General features: G+C 35.0%; 1 protein-coding gene across 1 annotated transcript in view; it reads left to right on the forward strand.

Moving 5' to 3' along the window:
• Positions 1-437: 437 nt before the first annotated feature.
• The window catches only part of GFRAL (GDNF family receptor alpha like), a 59,325-nt gene continuing 38,959 nt past the window's right edge, over positions 438-20,803 (forward strand). Inside the window, exons 1-4 of the mRNA XM_047857929.1 lie at positions 438-459; positions 5,275-5,409; positions 7,656-7,814; positions 20,330-20,386. Coding sequence (XP_047713885.1) covers positions 438-459; positions 5,275-5,409; positions 7,656-7,814; positions 20,330-20,386 — 373 coding nt within the window. The remainder of the gene's footprint in view (positions 460-5,274; positions 5,410-7,655; positions 7,815-20,329; positions 20,387-20,803) is intronic.

A 20,803-nucleotide genomic window follows, 5' to 3' on the forward strand; every position in this document is an offset into this window, starting at 1 on the left:
GCTGTCATGAGGTTAACTAATGAAGTGGAAACTGAGGATACTCCAGTGTGTAGGAAACCTGGGGGTTATAGTTGAGAGGCTTTTACACAATTTACTATTCTACTCGAAGGAAAAAAAAAAAACCAAAAACCTCTCTCATGAATGTGCTGAGCATGTATCATTTCTTAGCATCTGGCTTGTGGGTTTTTCTTGGAAGCATAATAGCCGAGATTAGTATGCTCAGAAGAAAATAATTGAATTTGGACATAATTAGGAAAGTTCACAGCTCAGGAAAGATTGGGGAGGAAATGGTGACAAAGGAAGCTGACTTGACTCAGTAATGCTTTCGGGAAGCAAGGGCAGAAGCTGAAGCCTTATCTGCACAGTTACTGTTAAGAAGGTGGCTGCAGTTAACACGTCTGCCTTTCTTGCAGGTGAATAACTCCAGGTTGTCCAGCATGATAGTCTTCATTTTCCTTGGTAAGTGAATCATGCTTCTAGTTTACCTGGATCCATAGCACTGTTTCTTCATGAACTGAATGCCATCTTATCTGACTTGACTGTTGATTAAACTAATGGGCTTGTAATAGGAAGTCTCAATTTTCAGTGTATACTTTAACATGGTTTCTTACTTTCTCAAAATTGCACACTTACTCATTTATAACTCTGTAGAAAATGCACAATGCAGGGATTGCATTCATCTCTCACATTGTTTGCATTTTATTATATGGGATAATCCAGTTACCTAGGATTTATGGAATTCACACAGATAATAGAGCCTTTGAGAAATGAAACCTTCCAGTATCTATTTACAAGTTATAAGATGGCAAATTTCAAATTTATCTATTTTTCTTTGAAATTAAATGAGATTAACTTAAAGCATTCAGTTCCCTGAATTTTAAAGTGTTAATATTTACTAAAAAGGATTCATTTCATAGAATAAAACAACTTAACATCCCATCAAATGCTTCACATTTTAGTTAGCTTCTTTAGCTACAGGAAAGGTTTGTAATAATCCCTCTTGTGTTGGATAGTGTGAAGGTATCATAAAATGCTGGTGGAAAAGAATTCATTTATACTTAAAGTAGAATCCATGAAGATCTACTTGTTGTAGGTGTCATCGGACAAACTACTGTATTTTTCTTCAGAATTTAGTAGAATCTATAAAATGAATTCAGGAAAAGAAATAGTTATGATTATAGCTGAATATTATTCCATTCATTAAAACAGAGCCAGTATTTTTTTGTTTACACTAATAGATATTAATGAATAAAAACATAACTGTAGGCAAGAAAACAAAGAAGGTTATTCCAAATTATGTTGAACATGAATCAAAAAAATTAAGGGGAGAAAGAATGGAATATTTTATGTATTTTCAGTTTTTCTTTAGTTTTAGTAATAGTTATTTCCTATCTCAAAATTTTGCTCTTGGATTTATTTTAACACTATTTGCATATTTCCATTCATGATTATGAAGAAAACTCTGGGAAATTTTAATTTTGTAGATAAGACAGCAGTATAACAGAACACATAAAACATGTTACAACCTCATTATAGCTCCAGTTGAAAAAGCAAGGATCGCCTCTTGTTTTCAAGTTTCCATTCTAAATTAATTTTGAGACTAGGAAGTGAATGATTTCTAACATTGTTAGGGTCGAAGCTGTACTATCTGATAGGCTTAACCTGTATTTCCCATAGTTCATTCTTAAGAATACTTGTCTAACATCATCTAAATAGGTCTAAAGGTGCGGGAAAGTTCTATCACCAGAGGAACGTGGGGCATGGTGAATTTTTAAAATAGAACATGTCATATCATAATAAGACTTAAGACGGTAATATTATGTGCAACATTTTTCATATTGCTACTTTAAAACAGAACTTGTTTTTCATTGAGCATTTCAAGAGAATCCTTGAAAACTCCTGGATTAAATACGTGGCCACAAATTATAGTAAGGAATGACTAAGATTTTGGCAAGTTAAAGTTATTTTCATTCTTGTGGGCCAGATCACTGAGATGGTTTTCCTAGTAGATTTAGTATTTCATCCTACTAGAGGGTGTGGAAAATCGTATAAAGTAAACAATCAAGTGGAACTTAAAATTTTAAATATGGAAGAAAATGAAACAGATTTGAGAAACATAATATGTAGAATTAATTAACCATCATTAGACAGAGGTACTGGTAAGGTTTTGATGATATATTCAGTATACCATCATCTATAAGTTTCCTGAAGGAGCTATTTACAAGATTCAATGATCAATGTCAAATAAAATTCCAGTTTCTTACTTTCCTTTTTTTATGTTTATTTATTTTTGAGAGAGAGAGAGAGAGAGAGAATGAGAGAGAGAACATGAGTAGAAGAGGGGCAGTGAGTGAGGGAGACACAGAATCTGAAGAAAGTTCCAGGCTCTTAGCTATCAGCACAGAGCTCAATGCAGACCTCGATCCCACAAACTCTGAGATCATGACCTGAGCTGAAATCAGTTGCTCAATCAACTGAGCCACTGAGTCGCCCCATAGAATTCCACTTTCTTATGAGTAGAGTCTGACATAAAATATTTCAGGGTCTTTGGCAAGCTGGATTCAAACAAGTAACTTTGGGCCAGAACCGAAGGGGCTCTCTTTCTCTTTCTCATTGGTTAAATGAGCTTAACAATGAACACATGACAAAACAGAAGGCTGATATGTCAATTTTCACTCCAGCCCTCAACAAGAAAAATGTGACTGAGCTACACCCTTGGGCCTAATCTCCAAATGCAGTGACCCAGCAAGTAGTACATATGATCCATCCAATGAGTTGTCTTGGATTCTCCTTAGGAGAAGAGGTTTGAAAAGAGGTAAGATAAAGAAAAGATTTTAGGCTTTACTTGAAGCCCATAACTCTGCATTGTCACAGGCAATTCATAATTAGCATCATCTTTTTAAAAATTCAATTAATTTGACTCTGAGACCTACTTTGAGATCTCCTGATTATAATTAATATATTGTTTCTGTAACTCGATTGCTCTTCCCATATTTTTCTATGGATTGATCCAGCAAGTGTTGCTTGGCATGCTTGCAGAATCAATTCAAATAATTTATACATTATACTAAATTAGCATCACTATGTTTTTGATATTTTTAGAAAACTTACTGGAAACCTCTCCTCTACCCAACATAACTTGTAAATATCTGGAAGGTATTATTTTTATTATAGTCTTATAGTATTACTTATTTACAACTTCTTTTTTTTTTTAAGTTTAGTATCAGAGAGAGAGAGACAGCATGAGTGGGGGAGGAGCAGAGAGAGAGGAAGAGGGAGAATCCCAAGCAGGTTCCATGCTGTCAGCACAGAGTCCAATGAAGGGATTCATTTCACGAACTGCAAAATCAAGACCAGAGCTGAGATCGAGAGTCAGATGCTTAAGCGACTGAGCCACCCAGGTGCCCCTATACTTCATTCTTAAATGACAATTCAAGTTAGCGTAAGTCAACATACATACATAATGTCTCATTGTGTTTGATGATGAGGATACAATTATGAATTACCTCCAATGTCTGCCTAGTAGGACCCTAGAACCCCATGGTGGAGACAATCATATAAATACACATTTTCATTACAGAGCAGTAAAGCTATGCTTGGGGAAATCCCAGTATTCTAGTGAAACAAATAAGAGGTGTTAAATTAATTTGGATATAGGAAGAGGGTACTGAATTCAGGGAAGGATTCCATAAAATAGGTAATTATTGTGTTGAGTGTTAGAGGACAAAAAAAAAGGCAGAAAGACAGAAAGACAGAAAGACAGAAAGAAAGAAAGAAAGAAGAAAGAAAGAAAGACAAAGAAAGAAAGAAAAGAAAGAAGGAAAGAAAGAAAGAAAGAAAGAAAGAAAGAAAGAAAGAAAAGTTTCTAGGAGATAAAAAGGAGTGCCTACTAATGAGGGTACAGTAAACACTCAGAGGTACAAGACAGCATGGAGCATCTGGGAAACTATACATGCTCAAAAATGTCTAGATTGCATATGATAAGGAATATAAGAACTATCCTATGAGGAACCATCCAAAGGTCGAAGCAGAGAAATGGCAGGATCAGGATGGTACAGTAGGCAGGGGGTATAAAGAACCTATGTGAGTAAGATGAAACTGGAGGCAAATTGACTAATTGATGGGTTGGTCAAATATTCAAAATAAGAGTCAAGGAACTATGCACAAATGGATATAAAAGAGTGAAGTCGAGGATAAAAAAGGAGTATGTGATGAATCAGTGGTTTCTAGTGTTGGGTGCCCATGAGAACAGTGAAATTGATGAAGCAGGGCTGTCCACCAGGGAGTGATGATGATAAAAATACACTGTAGTCTTAAAATGTATCTGGAACACTTTGGTTGAGATAACAACAAATATAACTGGAATACTGAAAAATAATGGGATTGAATTATGCTTTAGAGAATCATCAATCTAGAGGTTTTAGTTAAAACCATTAAAGTATATGGAATTGTACATAGAGAATGTGTAGAATGAGAATGGGAAACATCTGAGGATAGACATTAAGCTAAAAATACAGTTCAACAGAAAAAGACAAAGATCCTGGGAAGAGGCCTAACTATGGTCAGAAAATATCAAATGAATAAGTATCAAGAGAACTAGAAGAGCTGGTTGCCAAAGGAAGAGAGAGTTTTAAGAACAAAATAGCAACAAAACGTGCAATGATAAAAGTAGGCAAGATGAAGTGTTAAAACTATTAAGGTTGATGTCATGGAGATGATTAGGACAGTTCAGAGAGCAGTTGTTTTTTTTTTTTTTTTAATTTTTTTTTTCAACGTTTTTTATCCATTTTTGGGACAGAGAGAGACAGAGCATGAACGGGGGAGGGGCAGAGAAAGAGGGAGACACAGAATCGGAAACAGGCTCCAGGCTCTGAGCCATCAGCCCAGAGCCTGACGCGGGGCTCGAACTCCCGGACCGTGAGATCGTGACCTGGCTGAAGTCGGACGCTTAACCGACTGCGCCACCCAGGCGCCCCAGAGAGAGCAGTTTCAATAGAGCAATAGTCTTAAAAATATAAACTGAGGAATAAATATGCACCAAATAAGAGCACAAATCTAGACTCTTCATTTAAGAATCTTATAAAGGAGAAATACAGATCTGTAGTTGGGGGGAGGTTAAGATCCGTTCCAATCTTGTAATGATCTTATCAGATTATATTTTCCATAACACTGTTGTTTATCACCAGTAACTTAGTTTTGAGGTAAATAACTGTCATACTGTAATATTGCAAACACGTTCTTGTTGTTTTTGTTCTGTTCTTATTGTTATTTCAGCTATGGTGCTATGCTTGGAAAATGAATCCACTTCCCAAACCATTGATTGCGCATATTTAAGAGAGCAATGCCTAAGTGATACAAATGGATGTAAACTTGCATGGAGAAAGATGGAAGATTCATGTCATGTTTCAGGTAAAATACATTATTTAATTTTTTAAGTTTATGTATTTATTTTTGAGAGAGAAAAAGAGAGAGAGAGGGAGGAGGGCACAGAACGAGAGGGAGAGAGAGTGAGAATTCCAAGCAGGCTCTGCACTATCAGCACAGAGCCTGATGCAGGACTCAAACCCATGAACCATGAGATCTTGACCAGAGCTGAAGTTGGACGCTTAACCAACTGAACCACCCAAGTGCCTCAATAAAATACATTATTTAAAATACACACAAATGATTTATTTTTACTGAGGTAAAAATAGGATTTGATATTTTCTTTCACTGACCTGGGAACTAAGTTAGCTTTGCTCCAAACACTTTTTTCAAACTTAATATTCAAGTGATTTACCTTCAATTGCTTATTAGCGAATGTAGTAACAAGAACTCAAGAGCCTTAATGCCCTGTGGGGAGGTTTATGCAAGATTTCAGGGTTTGTTTTACTTATCTCACCATGTACAATGTTATAATTATATGCATGCTTGTCAGAAGTATGGCAAAAATTTTTCAAATGTGTTTTTGCTTACATATTAGTATGTCAGTAATAAAATAGGAAAAAAAACATTTGTGATGATCAAGAGCATTGTTATTTATTTGTATGTGTATCATACACATTTTTATATTCTTGTAACAGACATGCTATCTTCCATTCCATCTGTGTCGAGAACAATTTAAAATACATTTTTATTTTTAACATGTCCTACATTCCAAACATTTGAGCAGAGTCCCGAGGGTTAGAGAATATGAAGATTAGAGTTACTGTTACTTGTTTAAAAGAAAAAGAAAACATACGGAATATATCAATTCGTTGAATAAATATTGTATGGACCATTATAGTAGGACTCCGTTCACTAAAAATAGATAAACTGATTATATAGTGAGACATTACCTTAGTACTATTATCACAAACGTTTCAAAATATTGTATTCTCATATAATTTATCATCTTGTATATTGGATGTTATAATACTATAAAAACCTCATAAACTTTATGGAATATTCAGTAAGAAAAATTGAAAAAGGAAAATAACAATAGATTCTTCCATGATGTACTTTCTCTATTTTGCGCAGTGTGACGTCTGTACTGCTCATGACTCTTGCCTATCTGTGTGTGCATCCTCTACTTCCCAAAAGACGTAAGGGGAAGTAAGTTGGGTTTAAGAGGCAGCAGCCTATAGTTCTGATGGCCACCATTTACAATCTCCACCATCAGAAGTCCTCCCCATTCCCACAACCTCAAGGAATTATATAGGATGTAGAGGAAAAGAGAATGATTTCCTTCTCCGTTCTGCCCTTGAAGGCAGTAAGTCCATAGTCCAAAGTAAGTTATAGCTGCCTAACCCAACATTCTTATTACAAGTCAGGAAAAGAATTTTAAAAGCCTAATTTGCTCTAAGTAATACAGTAATTTTAAGATGAGAATAGAAGACAGTGGCAAAAAAATCTGCTATTTGTTTTGATGATGAAACTCCTTTTTACATTTTATAAAGCAATTTAAAATACTGCATTCAATGTGTCATGAATTATAACACGTACTTCAGTATACAAATAGCAAGTCATTTTCAGTGAATTGCATTAATATTTGCATAATTATCTCATTCATGAAGCTGAAATAGAAATATTCTCAAATACATAAATGAAATGAACTCAAGTGATTTTATTCAAAAAATGATTAAAAGAAAATTGTTGGGTGGATGAATAGGACTTTGTAAATTAAAGCAGAAAAGGAAATATTGATAATTGTGAAAGACTCATTATTCAATAATATTTATTGAGTGCTTACAAAGTGTTAGGACCACTTCATTTCTCATGATGAATTTTGAGCCACTTGCATGTCTCTTATTATAATCTTAGAATGACATATACACCAGAAGATTATGACAAATAGTTAATAAAAATAGCTAAACTGACAAAATAGTGGATTATGGATCATTCTGGTCACCTCATATAAGGACAGCCTTGATTATTATAGAAGAGTAAAAACTGATATTCTAAGTGGGGACAAAGTCATTTTAAAATACAGCAAGCTTTAATCCATTTTGGAAAGTAAACATTGAGGGAAAGATAGTAAAAATAGATCTTGTGCTTAAAAAGTCACTTACGTGGACATCTTGCAGCATCCCCAGGAAATCTTATTATAATAAGGCATTACTCAGGTTAATACGTTAAAAGCATTTGGGGTAGGGTGATACTTAGATTAATATCAGGAGTATTACATGTTTGTTAAAACCCAGGTAACCCCTGCAAGATGAAGGATTCATCAAACTGTAACCTGAGCATCCAGTCCTTGGTGGAAAACAATTTCCAGTTTGAAGATTGTCTCTGCACTGGTAACCTCCATTGCACTATTAACAAATTGCTTGGGAAAAAATGCATCAATGAATCAGGTAATAATATGTGGTTATATGAAATATTACAGTCATAAAAAAGAAAAGTACAGTTTCAAAATTAACCACATCTATGTAATTGGATTAATTCTCTCTCTCTCTCTCTCTCTCTCTCTCTCTCTCTCTTATTGGTAACTTGAACAGTTTTTTTTGTGTAATACAAAGTTCTGTGAGTCATAGATCTCAGTAAGTGCCTAACATATTTCTGTAATTGTTAACCACTATCTCAAGCTTCATCCAATCATAATTAATTAGCATTATATAGTCACTCTCTCAGTTCATATTTTTGTGAGGCTCACTATGGCTTTGCCCAAGACCTAAGTGATAGAAGACAAGTAAGGTATCATTTCTGTTGTTAAAGAACTCAGTTTCCTGAGAAAGTCCAAAATATAACCACTTATCTGGAATTCTACTTGCCTCTGGATGGGAGCATTTAATCATTTATGCATTGATTTAGAGCTACTCAAGGTGCCGGGCTGACACTGAAGTAGTGGTACTCAAAGTAGTCTGCATGTGTCCTTGAGGATTCATAAAGATTTTCAAAGGGATATGGAGGATGAAATAGTTCTAAAACAATCAGTTTCTGGATCCTCAATGTTCTTGCATACTCTCTCTGAAAAGTGGACAGCTTGGGATTGCAGCTGTTATCATGAGGTTCTTGCCTCTTCTTTCATTTTTCGTTTTATAAGAAATAGGTTTACCTCTCATTTATCATGAATGGTCCTATTATCCCACCTCTCAAAACACTCATGGTGAGCAAACTGGCCAATTTTCTGTTCCATGTTTTTGCTTTTTCCAGAGTTTCACATAAATGGAATTAGGTAACCTTTTGGAATTAGGAAAACTTGAACCTGCCTGATTTTTTTTTTTAATTTAACATCATGGATTTGAGGTTCACTAGTAGTTTTTGAACAAGTTTGTTCTCTGTTTGAGTAGTATTCCATTGTATTGGTTATCCATTCACCACTGAAAGTGGTTTGCATTGTTTCCAGATTTTTAGAGATTATAAATAAAGCTGCTATAAATATTCACATACAAGACTCCTACAAGCATAAGTTTTTATTTCTCCATATTCTTGTTGGGCTATACGGTAATGTTTATGTTCAACTGTATGATAAGCTTTCATACAATATTCTAAGTTTAATTTAACCATCGATGTATAAAAGTTCCACTTGCTCCACATCCTCAGTAGCACTTGATTTTGTTATTTGCTTTTATTTTGAGGCCATTCCAACATATATGTGGTAGTGTCACATTGTGGTTTTAATTTTCACTTAAATAATGTTGAACACATTTTCATGTGCGTAGGTGTCCTCTATATACATTATTTGGTAAAGCATCTCTTTAAAATTTTGCCCTTTTTTAATTTGAGTTTTGCCTTTTTTATTGGGTTTTAAGAGTTTTTCCTCTGTGTTGAATAGGGCTTATCAGGATATGTGTTCTGTAAATGATATTTCCCTGTCTATATCTTTTATTGCTTTAAGCGTATATTTCAAAAAGCAGAAGTTTGTTGTTTTTTAAAGTTTAACAATGTTCAGCTTATCATTTTTTTTCTTTTATAAATAATACCTTTGCTGTTGCATCTAAGAAATCTTTATACAACCCCAAATCACAAAGATATTCTTATATGATCTAGATATTAAGTACTTTAGGTTTTGCATTCAGGCTTATGATACACTGTAAGTTAATTTTTGTTTATGGTGCAAACCATGGGTCAGATTCACTTATTTATTTTTTTTCTCTATGGATATCCAGTTGTTCTACCACATTTGATAAAGGGACTACAGTTTCACCTTTCTCCAAAATCCTTTGGGCTATATATTAGTGTCTCGATTTCTAGATTGTTCTATCTTGTTCCAGCTGCCTATATTTCTGTACTTTTGCCAATACTTTCCTCTTAGCAATATTTTGTAGTTTTCAGTGTATACTTCACTTTGTGTTAAGATTTACATAAATATGCTTCACTTTTTTGATGCTGTTGTAAATGGTAACTTTTTTATATTTTAATTTCTAATCAATTATGGCTAATATATCAAAATTATATATATATGGTATATATAAAGTATATATATATACCATATATATACATATATCTTATATATACCATATATTTACATATATCATATATATATATACCATATATATGTATATCTTATATATACCACGTGTGTGTGTGTGTATATACACACACCTTATAGCCTGTAACTTGCTCAGCTCAGTTATTACTTCTAGTATCTTTTATTTTGTAGAATCTATAGGATTGTCTACATAGACTTAAATATTTATATCTGCAAATAGAGAGTTTTATTTCTTTCTTTCCAAACTGTAGGGCTTTATTTCTTTTCCTTGCTCTATTGTTCTGAGTAGGACCTGCAGGATAATGTTAAATAGGATTTCTGGGAGTGGCCATCCTTGCCTTTTTACCTGTCTTGGGAGAAATGCATTTAGTTTTGCACCATTAAGAATGGTTTTTGCAGGGGTGCCTGGGTGGTTCAGTCAGTTAAGTGACCAACTTCAACTCAGGTCATGATCTCACAATTCGTGGGTTCCAGCCCCTTATCAGGCTCTGTGCAGACATCTCAGAGCCTGGACCCTGCTTTGAATTCTGTGTCTCCCTCTCTCTCTCTGCCCCTCTCCAACTTGTGCTCTCTCTAAAAAATAAAATAAGCATAAAAAAATGTTTTTTAAATAAAAAAATGGATTTTGCAGTAAGTTCTTTGTAGGTTCCTCCTCCCTTTATCAGGCAGAGAAAATTCCTTCCTATATCCGGTTTGCTTAGAGATTTTATCATGAATAGATTCGCAAATTATTTTCTGCCTCTTTTGCAATGATCATGGTGTATATTTTTAGGTTTTTTTTAATATGATGAATTATTTGTTGATTCTTAGTGTTGGTTCTAACCCTTCATTCTGAGGATATATACTATTCAGTTATGAAGTATTTATTCATTTTATATGTTGCTGGATTGAATTTGCTACTATTTTGTTGAGGGTTTTTAATCTATGTTCCTGAGGGACATTAGAATGTTTTCCTGACAGCATATTTGTCTGATTTTGTTGTCTAGATAATACTGTTTTTAATTTTAATTTTATTTTTTTTTAATGTTTAGAGAGAGAGTGTGTGTGAGCTGGGAAGGGGAAGAGAGAGAAAGAGACGTAGACAGTGAGTCCAAAGCAGGCTCCAAGCTGTCAGCAGATAGCCTGACTTGGGGCTTGAACTCACGACGAACTCATGAACTGTGAGATCATGACTTGAGCAGAAATTAAAAGTCGGACGCTAAACTGACTGAGCCACCCAGGTGCCCCTGGATAATGCTGTTTTTAAAAATGATTTGGGAAGTATTTTATCCTCTTTTTTATTCTAAAAGAGTATACAAAGTAGTAGTAGTATTTCTTCCTTAAATTTAAGGAATTAATTTAATTCAATTTAATTAATTTAATTCACTAGTGAAGATATCTGGGCAATTCTTCATTGGAAGATTTAAAAATGTTCAGCGTGTTTGTCATAGAACTGTTTTACTTATTTCTTGGTGAGTTTGGTAGTTTGTGTCTTTCAGTGAACTTTTCTGTTTGTTGGATTTATGTTGAATTTTTATTTTTAGGGTTTCCATTTTACCTTTTTTCCATATCTCTCTGCTAAGTTGTTCCTAATATTCTCAAATTGTCCTTTAAATATCTATAGGACTTATAGTAATGTCCTTTCGTTCATTCAGATGGTGGTAATTTGTGTCTTCCTCTCTTTGTCTCTCCCTGTCTCTCAGTTTTGCTCTTTATTATTTTTTGTTGCTGTTGTGTTTGACTTGACTTGAAGTTGCTCTTCATTTTCTGGTTTCTTAAGATAAAGGCTTATATCACTGATTTGATGTTTTTTTTTCCTTCCTCCTATAAGCATTTCATTATATAAATGTCCAAGTGCTGTTTTAGTTATATTCACAAATTTTAGTATGCTATGTTTTCATTTTTATTCAATTCAAAATGGTTTCTCATTTCCCTTGTGACTTTCTCTTTGATTCATGGTTTATTTTACAATACCATTGTTGAACTTCCAAATATTTGAGGATTTCCCAGATACCTTTGTTATTTACTTTTAGTTCAATTCTTAATTAAAATGGTAAGTGCTAAGTATCCCCTGTACAATGTGATACATGCTAGGTGATACACACACACACACACACACACACACACACACACACACACACAGAGTGTTTGAAGGTATAGAGGATAAAATAATGGTGATTCAGAAGGTTCACAGAAGAAATGACAGACTTGGGGCTTTTAGGGTGAATTGGGTCGATTAAAGAGACAAAATGGATGTTCTAAACAGAGAAAATAGAATCAGGCAGAGCACATTCAAGGAGCAACAAATCCTTTGTTAAACTGGACTGTAGAATGGAGGAGTATTAGGAGATGATGCTGGGAAGAAAGCAGATGTTATAAAAAGGAGGAAGCCTGAATTTATGTACCTTTCTAAAGGGATTAGGCCTCAAACTGTTATTACAAGGGGCTATTAATGCATTTTAAACAGAGAAATGCAGAATCGGCTTTTCAAAGGGTATCCCTGGCAGGAATGCAAAAGACAGGATGGAGGGGTGGGAAAGATTCAGGCCAGGGATATCAAATAATTTGAGAGAGAGGTGATGTATGCCTAAACTAACACACTGGTGCTGAGGACTATGAGAAGAAGACATAAGTAAGGTATATTTATGAATCACAATCAATAGGAATTGGTGGCAGTTGGATATGAGGAGAATGAAATGTATAAAGCATGGCTTGGGACAGGGTACTGAGATACACTGAGATAGGAAAGAAAGAATAAAGCACAGGATTAGGGGTAGAAGTGATGAATTATATTTTGGAGATTGCATCTGTGGAATGCTTTGGAACATTCACATTAGGAATGTTGGCATTTTCTTTGAAGTTTTGCAAGATACAAATAATTTTTAAAAAGAAATGAAGGAATGTACATCATCTAGCTTGCATTTGGAAACATGGGTCTTGTACTGAAGAGAGTAACATAAAATAGACATACAGATTTTGGAGTTAAAAGTTTATAAGAAATAGATAAAACCGTGAAGGAAGATAGGATTGGTCAGGAAGCGCTATAAGGTGAGAATATTGTAAAGATTTTGATAATAAAATTCATGATATAGTTAAAGTAACCAAAAAGAAGATTTCAAAGATAGGAAAAGAAACATCAGAAAGAGTTGTTGAAATCAATGAATGAGACACAGAGAAAATAGTCAACAATTATAAATGCTGAGAAGTCATCAACTAGGACAGCCTGAAATGACATTAGTTAGCTAATTAATACGTCTATACTAGTTTTAGATTGAAGTGGGATGAAATAAAAGCATATTGGAATACTAAAAATGTTTATTGACTTTTGTTTCACAATGGTAAGACAACTTAATTTATATCTCTTTAGCCACTTTTAATCATACCAAGTTTTGGCAAAATGTAGTGACCAGTCAACAGGTACATATAAATTTAGAGCAGATAAATTGAAATCAGTTCACATATTTAAACCCTTTTTTTCCCCATAGACACTTACTAAAGACTACTATGCAATAATTTTGATAACCAGGAATATAAAAACCCTATAGAGAAGACTTAAATGATCTCACAAATAAACTTCATGATGGACATGACCTAGTTGTTATGTATACAGGGAGCATTAGTTTATTGCTTATAATTTAGCTTAGTGTGGGAAGGAAATAACTGAAATCTTAATACCCATCCTATCTCAACTATAACACCTTCCACAAACTTTTTGGTCATCATTCCAAGACACGATCTCTGTCTCTGTCTCTCTCCCTCTCCTCCTCCTCCTCCTCCTCCTCCCCCTGCCTACCTCCTTCTTCCTTTCCCTACCTTCCCTCTTTGGATTCTCAAAACATTCCCAAACATATATAGGTGTGTACTGTTCCATTCTTCCTTAATATACTGTAAACTTCTTGAAAAAATCAGCTTTGGCATTTCTTTTTCCTTTTTTACTTACTGTGATAAAGCACCCAGCACAGTACCTGATACTTAGCAAATAACCAATAATACCATAACATAAGGATTTAAAATTTTTAAACATATTTTTGAGGACCTAAATCATGGATCTATTCATAAAGTTTTTATTATTCAGTTAACATGTGTAGATATAAATGCTGGAGGATGGATATAAAGATGAATGAAACAGTCTCTGCTCTTGATTAGCTGAAAATATAGTAGAGCAAAATTGACATTTAGCCAAGTCATTTAATTTAGTCCAGCTGATTAAATATATAGATAGAAAGATAGATATTTAGATAGGTTGATTGATGACATTTAGACAGGATTACAGATTACTTCAAGGTATATAATTATCAATGTAATAGAACTAATTATATGAGAACAGCATTAATTCACATCCATCCTATTCATGCAACCCAGCATATGCTAGCCAAAAGTAATAGAAAAGAAGACCTCTGTTCTAGTAAAGGAGTCTGATTTACATAATTATAAAATCCATTGTGAGCTGTTATTTGAGAAATGTGCAAAATGCTATAGTAGTGTATTTTTTAAAACACACGCAGTACAGAGGCTGGCTCCAAATAGTGCTTATAAGGATGCCCTAGCAGGTTTTAAGTAAACATGTTCATATCATGAAATTGGTTATATTACCTTTATCTTGCATAAATATGATGCATTTGTAGAAACTAAGGCTGTGAGGTCTTATACCTTTTATAAGGTATAAGAAAATTAATTTAATGAACCAAAATTTAACAATATTTTAGTTTTAGACCAAAATGCCACAGGGAAAAAGGTTACTTTGGGAAGAATTGTAGGGTCAAGGATTTTTTTGTTTTTTATTGTGGAGACCTACTTGAAGTGCCTTAGAGGAAGATAAGACTTTTTAGAAATAGTATACTTCTGAAAGCCTATGTTAAGCTGACTTGGAGTCTCCTATTGAAGTTGTTTTTCTTATCTTTTTTATGTAAAGTTCATATAATTATGACTTCATTTGAACTGTCCAGTAAAACATGTATGCTCAGTGAGGCATATAACCCCCAAGGGCTGAAAAGGCTTGTTAAGGGAAACATAAAAATATTTTTAGAAGACAGAGAAACACTGAGTGTATTTCTAGGAGAAGATGGAAATCCATAAAAATTTATGCAAGGGAAATAATGTGTTGCCTTATAAGTATTAAGTTACACACAATTTCTACCAGTTGTCATCAAAATGTAATGAAAAACAAAAATAAATGATGACGACAAAATGTCATTAAAAGAGATTGAGCATTACCATTATGTGGTTACATAAACTATAATCAGTGTGTTTATTTCAAAATTTTTAAAAATTTTTTTCAGTTTATTTATTTTGAGAGTGAGATAGTGTGAACAGGGGAGGGGCAGAAAGAGAGGGGGAGAGAGAGAGAGCAGGCTCTGCACTCTCAGCCCAGAGCCCAACACAGCACTGGAACCCATGAACCGTGAGATCATGACCTGAGCCAAAATTAAGATTTGGATGCTTAACCAACTGAGCCACCCAGGCACCCCTTATTTCAGTTTTTAAAAACTTGGGTTCATTTGTAATAGCTCTCTTGAAAATTTTAATGGTTTGTGAAAGACAATAGATACAAGAATATTTATAAAAGATAAGTCTATATGCTATATTTGTTTATTCATTTATTTTATTTATTTTGAGAGAGAGTGTGCACTCGGACATGCACAAGTGGGAAGGGGCAGAGAGAGCAGGAGAGTGAGAGTCCCAAGCAGGCTCCCCACTGTCAGCTTAGAGCCCAAGGTGGGGCTCCATCTCATGAACCCCATGAGATCAAATCTGAATCCGATGCCTAACCAATGGAGCCACCCAGGCCAGTTAGTAAGATTAAATTATTTAATTTTTGGTCTCTCTCTCTCTCTTTTTTTTTTTTTTATTTTAACTTTATAGAAGAATCAGCACTGTCTTTACATTTGGCTTCACAGTCGAATATCACACAGTGGTTCCATCAGAAAAACACATCATTAATGGTTAGAAAAAAGATTGACTGTGTCACAGCAGCACGTATGTGCCAGGAGTCGGAACATTGCACTCTGTTGTATGAAAATTTTAAGAAAACCTGTGGGAGAGAATCAGAACAATGCAAGACCCTTGATGGAGGCTACACGTGTGCAGCATTAAGAGAAAGTCTGAAAGAAACGATCTTGTGGAATTGTCATTGCAACAACCCTTCAAAAGTAGAGTGTATTGAAATTTGGAAAAGTTTGTTTGAAGATATTTGTATACAAGATGTTCACATGAATCAAGTTCCAGCCTACAGTGATGACTATGAAGAGGGATTCAGCCAGGAAATTGTTTCAGGTTGGTACACACAAGAAGAATTTAGGAACATTAAGTATGTAATCACGAATATGAATTAGGTAAAGAATATTTAATTTCTAATTCCAACTTTGTCATTTATGCCTGTTTCTCTTTGAAAATTAAAATTTTTAAAAAAATGATGCCATGAATATGTCCAAATGGATTATGAAGAAAGAGGCAAATGCTAAAAGGTTTTAGCATCATATTTTTTTAAAGTTTGTTTGTCTGTTTATTTACAGTGAGTGAGAGAGAGAGAGAGAGACAGACAGACAGACAGACAGGCAGAGAGAGAATTCCAAGTAGGCTCCATAGTCAGTGCAGAGCCTGGCACTGGGCCGAATCCTACCAACCATGAGATTGAACCTGAGCTAAAATCATTAGTTGGTTGCTTAACCAACTGAGCCACCCAGGTGCCCCAACAAAATGTTAATTGTATTCATCCATCCATTCATTTATGCATGCATTACACATTCATTAAACAAATACTCACGAGATATTTATAATGTGCTATGTCCTGTGCAGCAGGATTAAAAAAAAAAAAGCAATAACAAAACAAAACACTTGTCCTTCATTCAAGGAGCTTATTATTTTTCAGGGGATTTGAAAAATAAATAGACAAAATGTGGTAAGTAATATTATGTATTTATTTAATAGATATTTCTTTTGTGTTCCTACTATGCCTAGGCCTGGGGCTAAGACCTGGGGGGAAAGTAGTAAACAAAACAAACGGAAATCATCCCTTTCTTGAAGTTTACATTCTATATTGAGGGGTGTCTTGAATAGGCTTCCCAAGCAAAAGACTCTGAAACAGAGGTTTGCACACAAAAGATGTGTGTGGCCTGAGGGCTTGGAAACAAAAGCAACAAGGAACTGAGGAAAACAGGATCAGAGGGAGGGAACAGCTGAAACTCATACAGCAGCCACAGCAAACTTACTTTATTCCATAGGAAGGTTGGACCTGGAATGGCTTTTCAGAGATGTCACCTATTGAGGCAAGGGATCAGATCCTCGAACACTTCCTGTGGGCTAGTCCTGAGATATGAGCTGTCCTCTGGGAAAATGTGTAACCTTGGCTGCACTTTCTTCACATGAGGGCAATGCCTAGAAAATAACCAGTGTGAGTCATCACGCAACTATACTTTCAGCAGCTGGGAAAATGAGAACCTGTGTCACCAAAAAGGGTATCTTAGTATTTTTCATATTTCAAACAGTATGAATGCTAAGAGAAAATGAAGCAGAGGTAAAAAAGAGGTCTGAGTGGGTAGTTTGTAATTTTAATAGGATGGCCAGACAGTTACACCTTAAATGAATTTTGAGCAAAGACGAAAAGAGGTAGGAAATGAGCCTTGTGGATATTTCAGGAAAGAGCAATTAGGTCAGAAGAAAAGGGGAATCAAAAGTCCTGAACTGGAAATCTGTCTGGAAGTTTGAGGAAGAGCTAAGGAGACACATAGGTAAAGGAGAGAATAAGGGAGAGAGATGTGGAAGATGATATCAGAAATAAGACAGGGGCAAGATCATGGAAGGCTTTCTAGGTCATTTCTAGGTCACTGGTTCTTTCTCTGAGTGATACAGTAAATCACTGAAGAATTTTCACAAAGGGATCGTCATGATCTGATTTATACCTTTAAAAGGATAATTCTGGTTTTTATGTTGATCATTGACTGAAGAGAAGCAAAGACTCAAGTAGGAAGACCAGTTAGGAGGCTTGTATAATGATGCAGCAAGAAAAAAATGATGGACAATGGACCACTGTGGGAAGTTGTCAGATTCAAGATATATTTTGATATTAGTAAATTATGTGGAAATGCAAGAAAGAAGGGAAATGGAAGTTGATCCCAAGGTTTTTATCTTGAGTTATTAGAAGGATGTTGTTGCCATTATTTTTGCTAACTACTATGGGAACAACTACAGGAAGAAGAGGTTTCAGTGAGGGACAGAGAAGTCAGATGTCAGTTTTGGACAGGTTGAGTCTGAAATGTTTATTAAGTAACCAAGTAAATACATCAAATTAGGCAGCCCCTTGTATGGAATTGATGTCTAAATTTTATGTATGGCATAAAAAGGTGAGATCTGTACAATAGGTATAAACCAGGGATGGGGTGCATCCTTCACTTATAGCTGATAAATAAGACCATGGACCTAGAGGTCAACAGAGAAATTCATGCTAACTTGGACTAGGGTGGTAGCAACGTGAGAAGATAGCAGATTCTGGATATATTTTGATATTAGTGGATGAATAAAAAAGAACATGTGTATTTTTTTTTGATGTATATGATCTTCTCTTTCAGAGATTGATCTGATTGGTACATTCTTTGATTTATTACTGTGACATATTGCCCTTTAGCTCCTCTTCAGCAATTAAGCTACTGTTTAAAATATCCTCCGGGAAAAATGTATATTCATATATGTACCATATGAAATCAGGATTTAATGTGCCCAGAATTTACCCAAATTACTCATAGCAGATAAAACAATACACATCCATGATGGGATTTATTTTCCCATGCTAAAATAAATATTTTGTTGTGTTTCTAATAATTACCCACTTAGTGAGTATATGAGTCTGCTGGGACCACCATAACAAAATACGACAGCCTGGGTGGCTTAAACAACAGAAACTTATTTTCTCACAGTTCTGGAGGCTGGAACTTCCAGATCACAGTCTAGCAGGGCTGGTTTGGGTGAGAGTTCTTTTCCTGGCTTCTGCACTTCGTGGTTTCTTTCTGTATCCTGACATGAGATTTCCTTAGTGTCTCTTTTTACTTGGATGATAATCCTATCAGAAGGGCCCCACTCTTATGACCTTGGCTAACCTGAATTACTTTGAGAGACCCCATATTCAAATAAGCCACATAGGGGGTTAGGGCTTCAACACATACATTTTGGAGGAACATAAACATTCAGTCCATAAAAGTGAGTAAATTCAGGATTTATTTATGTTTCAATGACAGACTCTTGAATATGTGGTATGTAATCAGTGGCATCTCCATACCAATCAGTGCCAAAGCAGAGATGGAAGTCTAGCCTAGACTTTTATATCTGTTGCAAAAGCTGTATGACTCTCTGAGGTTCACTTATTGGGATTTTGCTCAATCTGGAATAATAGAGCAGAAGAGGGAACATTCCAGGCTTCCTCAGTGACACAGGAGGGTGGATCTAGAAGCACTGTGATTCGTGAGCTGAGATTTTGTTGGTATAAAAAGGAGAAAGCACATATAATGAGAACAGATGGAACAATACAAGGAGCCTGGAAAGACTGCAACACAATAACAGAAGTCATTATTTTTTTTAAGTTTATTTATTTTGAGAGAGAGGGGGAGCAGGGGAAGGGAAGAGAGAAAGGGAGAGAGAAAGAATCCCAAGCAGGCTCTGCACTGACAGTGTGGAACCCCACACAGGGCTCAGACCCACAAACCATGAGATCATGACCTGAACTGAAATCAAGAGTCGGTCACCAAACTGAATGAGCTACCCAGGTGCTTCTGAACTTTTATTTTAAAATGTAAATCTGACCATACTATTCCCTTATCGCTTTATGCATATGTATATTAGTGCTCCTTATGTTTTTTTTTTGGATTTTTCTTTATATGTCTATATTCCATAGCAAGCTGTGAATGCTTCATGATAGGGACTACACATTGGTGTCTTCAGTATCGTACCTGGTACATAGTAGGAACTCAACCAATGCTTCTTGAAATAGTTTAGAAGTAGCTGGCCACTGAGTTGACTTCTAGCAATGCACTTCTCTAACTCTATGATTATAATTCCTAGGAACTCTAAGAGATTAAGATAATCAGAGGTGGAAATCATTTTTAAATTGCATTTCAATTTAATTAAGACCCTGCTGGGAAGAATTTTTTTGATTCAGACAATATTCCTTCTGTTCTTTTTCCCCAGATTCTTTGTTTACTTCAGTGCACATGGCCTGGTCGTTAGCATTTGTTTAAATCTTCAAGTAACTGAATCCTCAGAGAGGGCTGTTTAACTCACTTGAATGATACTTTGGGGGTTGATTTTTCTTCATCTACACCTACTAATTTTGAGTATCAAGTCTTAAATAAGTGTTCCATTGGCTTGTACTTATTTTTGCTTGATTATTCATTTATAAACTTAGCCTGCATACTTCTATTAAATTAAAAAAAATCATTCACTAATGAAATGGTCTCTTTGTTTTCCTTCTAGATAACATGAAAGAGGATAATCAATCCAAGTGGAATCTGACCACTCTTCCCTATAATGGTAATGTTTACATATTGTACTTTCCATCTGTATTGCAAATACTAGACAATATGATTTTAAGCATGGCTGCCAGCTTTCTTAAAGATATGCCAATACAAAATAAATTGTGTGGCTTTTTACTAGTCTAATATTGCAAAATGCAACAACATTTATGTTTGTTTAGCTCATGTGTCAAAGCAACTTGCCTCCCCATCCATCCTCTATTTACAGTTATGCTGAGGAATACTTTACAGTTAAACCTAAAAACTAGATCTGGGTTAAATTTCACTGGTATTTTGATCACATAAATTGTTTGAGGCTAACTGTTTTTGTGTGTATGTGTCTGGTGGCAGGGGGCACTCACATGTAGCTGTGTTTTCCAGAACTTGAACATCTTTCTTTGCTAGAGTAACTATGTATCCAGTCAGAACCTTTAGT

Source organism: Prionailurus viverrinus, chromosome B2, assembly GCF_022837055.1.
Source record: "Prionailurus viverrinus isolate Anna chromosome B2, UM_Priviv_1.0, whole genome shotgun sequence".
In the NCBI taxonomy this organism is placed as follows: Eukaryota; Metazoa; Chordata; class Mammalia; order Carnivora; family Felidae; genus Prionailurus; species Prionailurus viverrinus.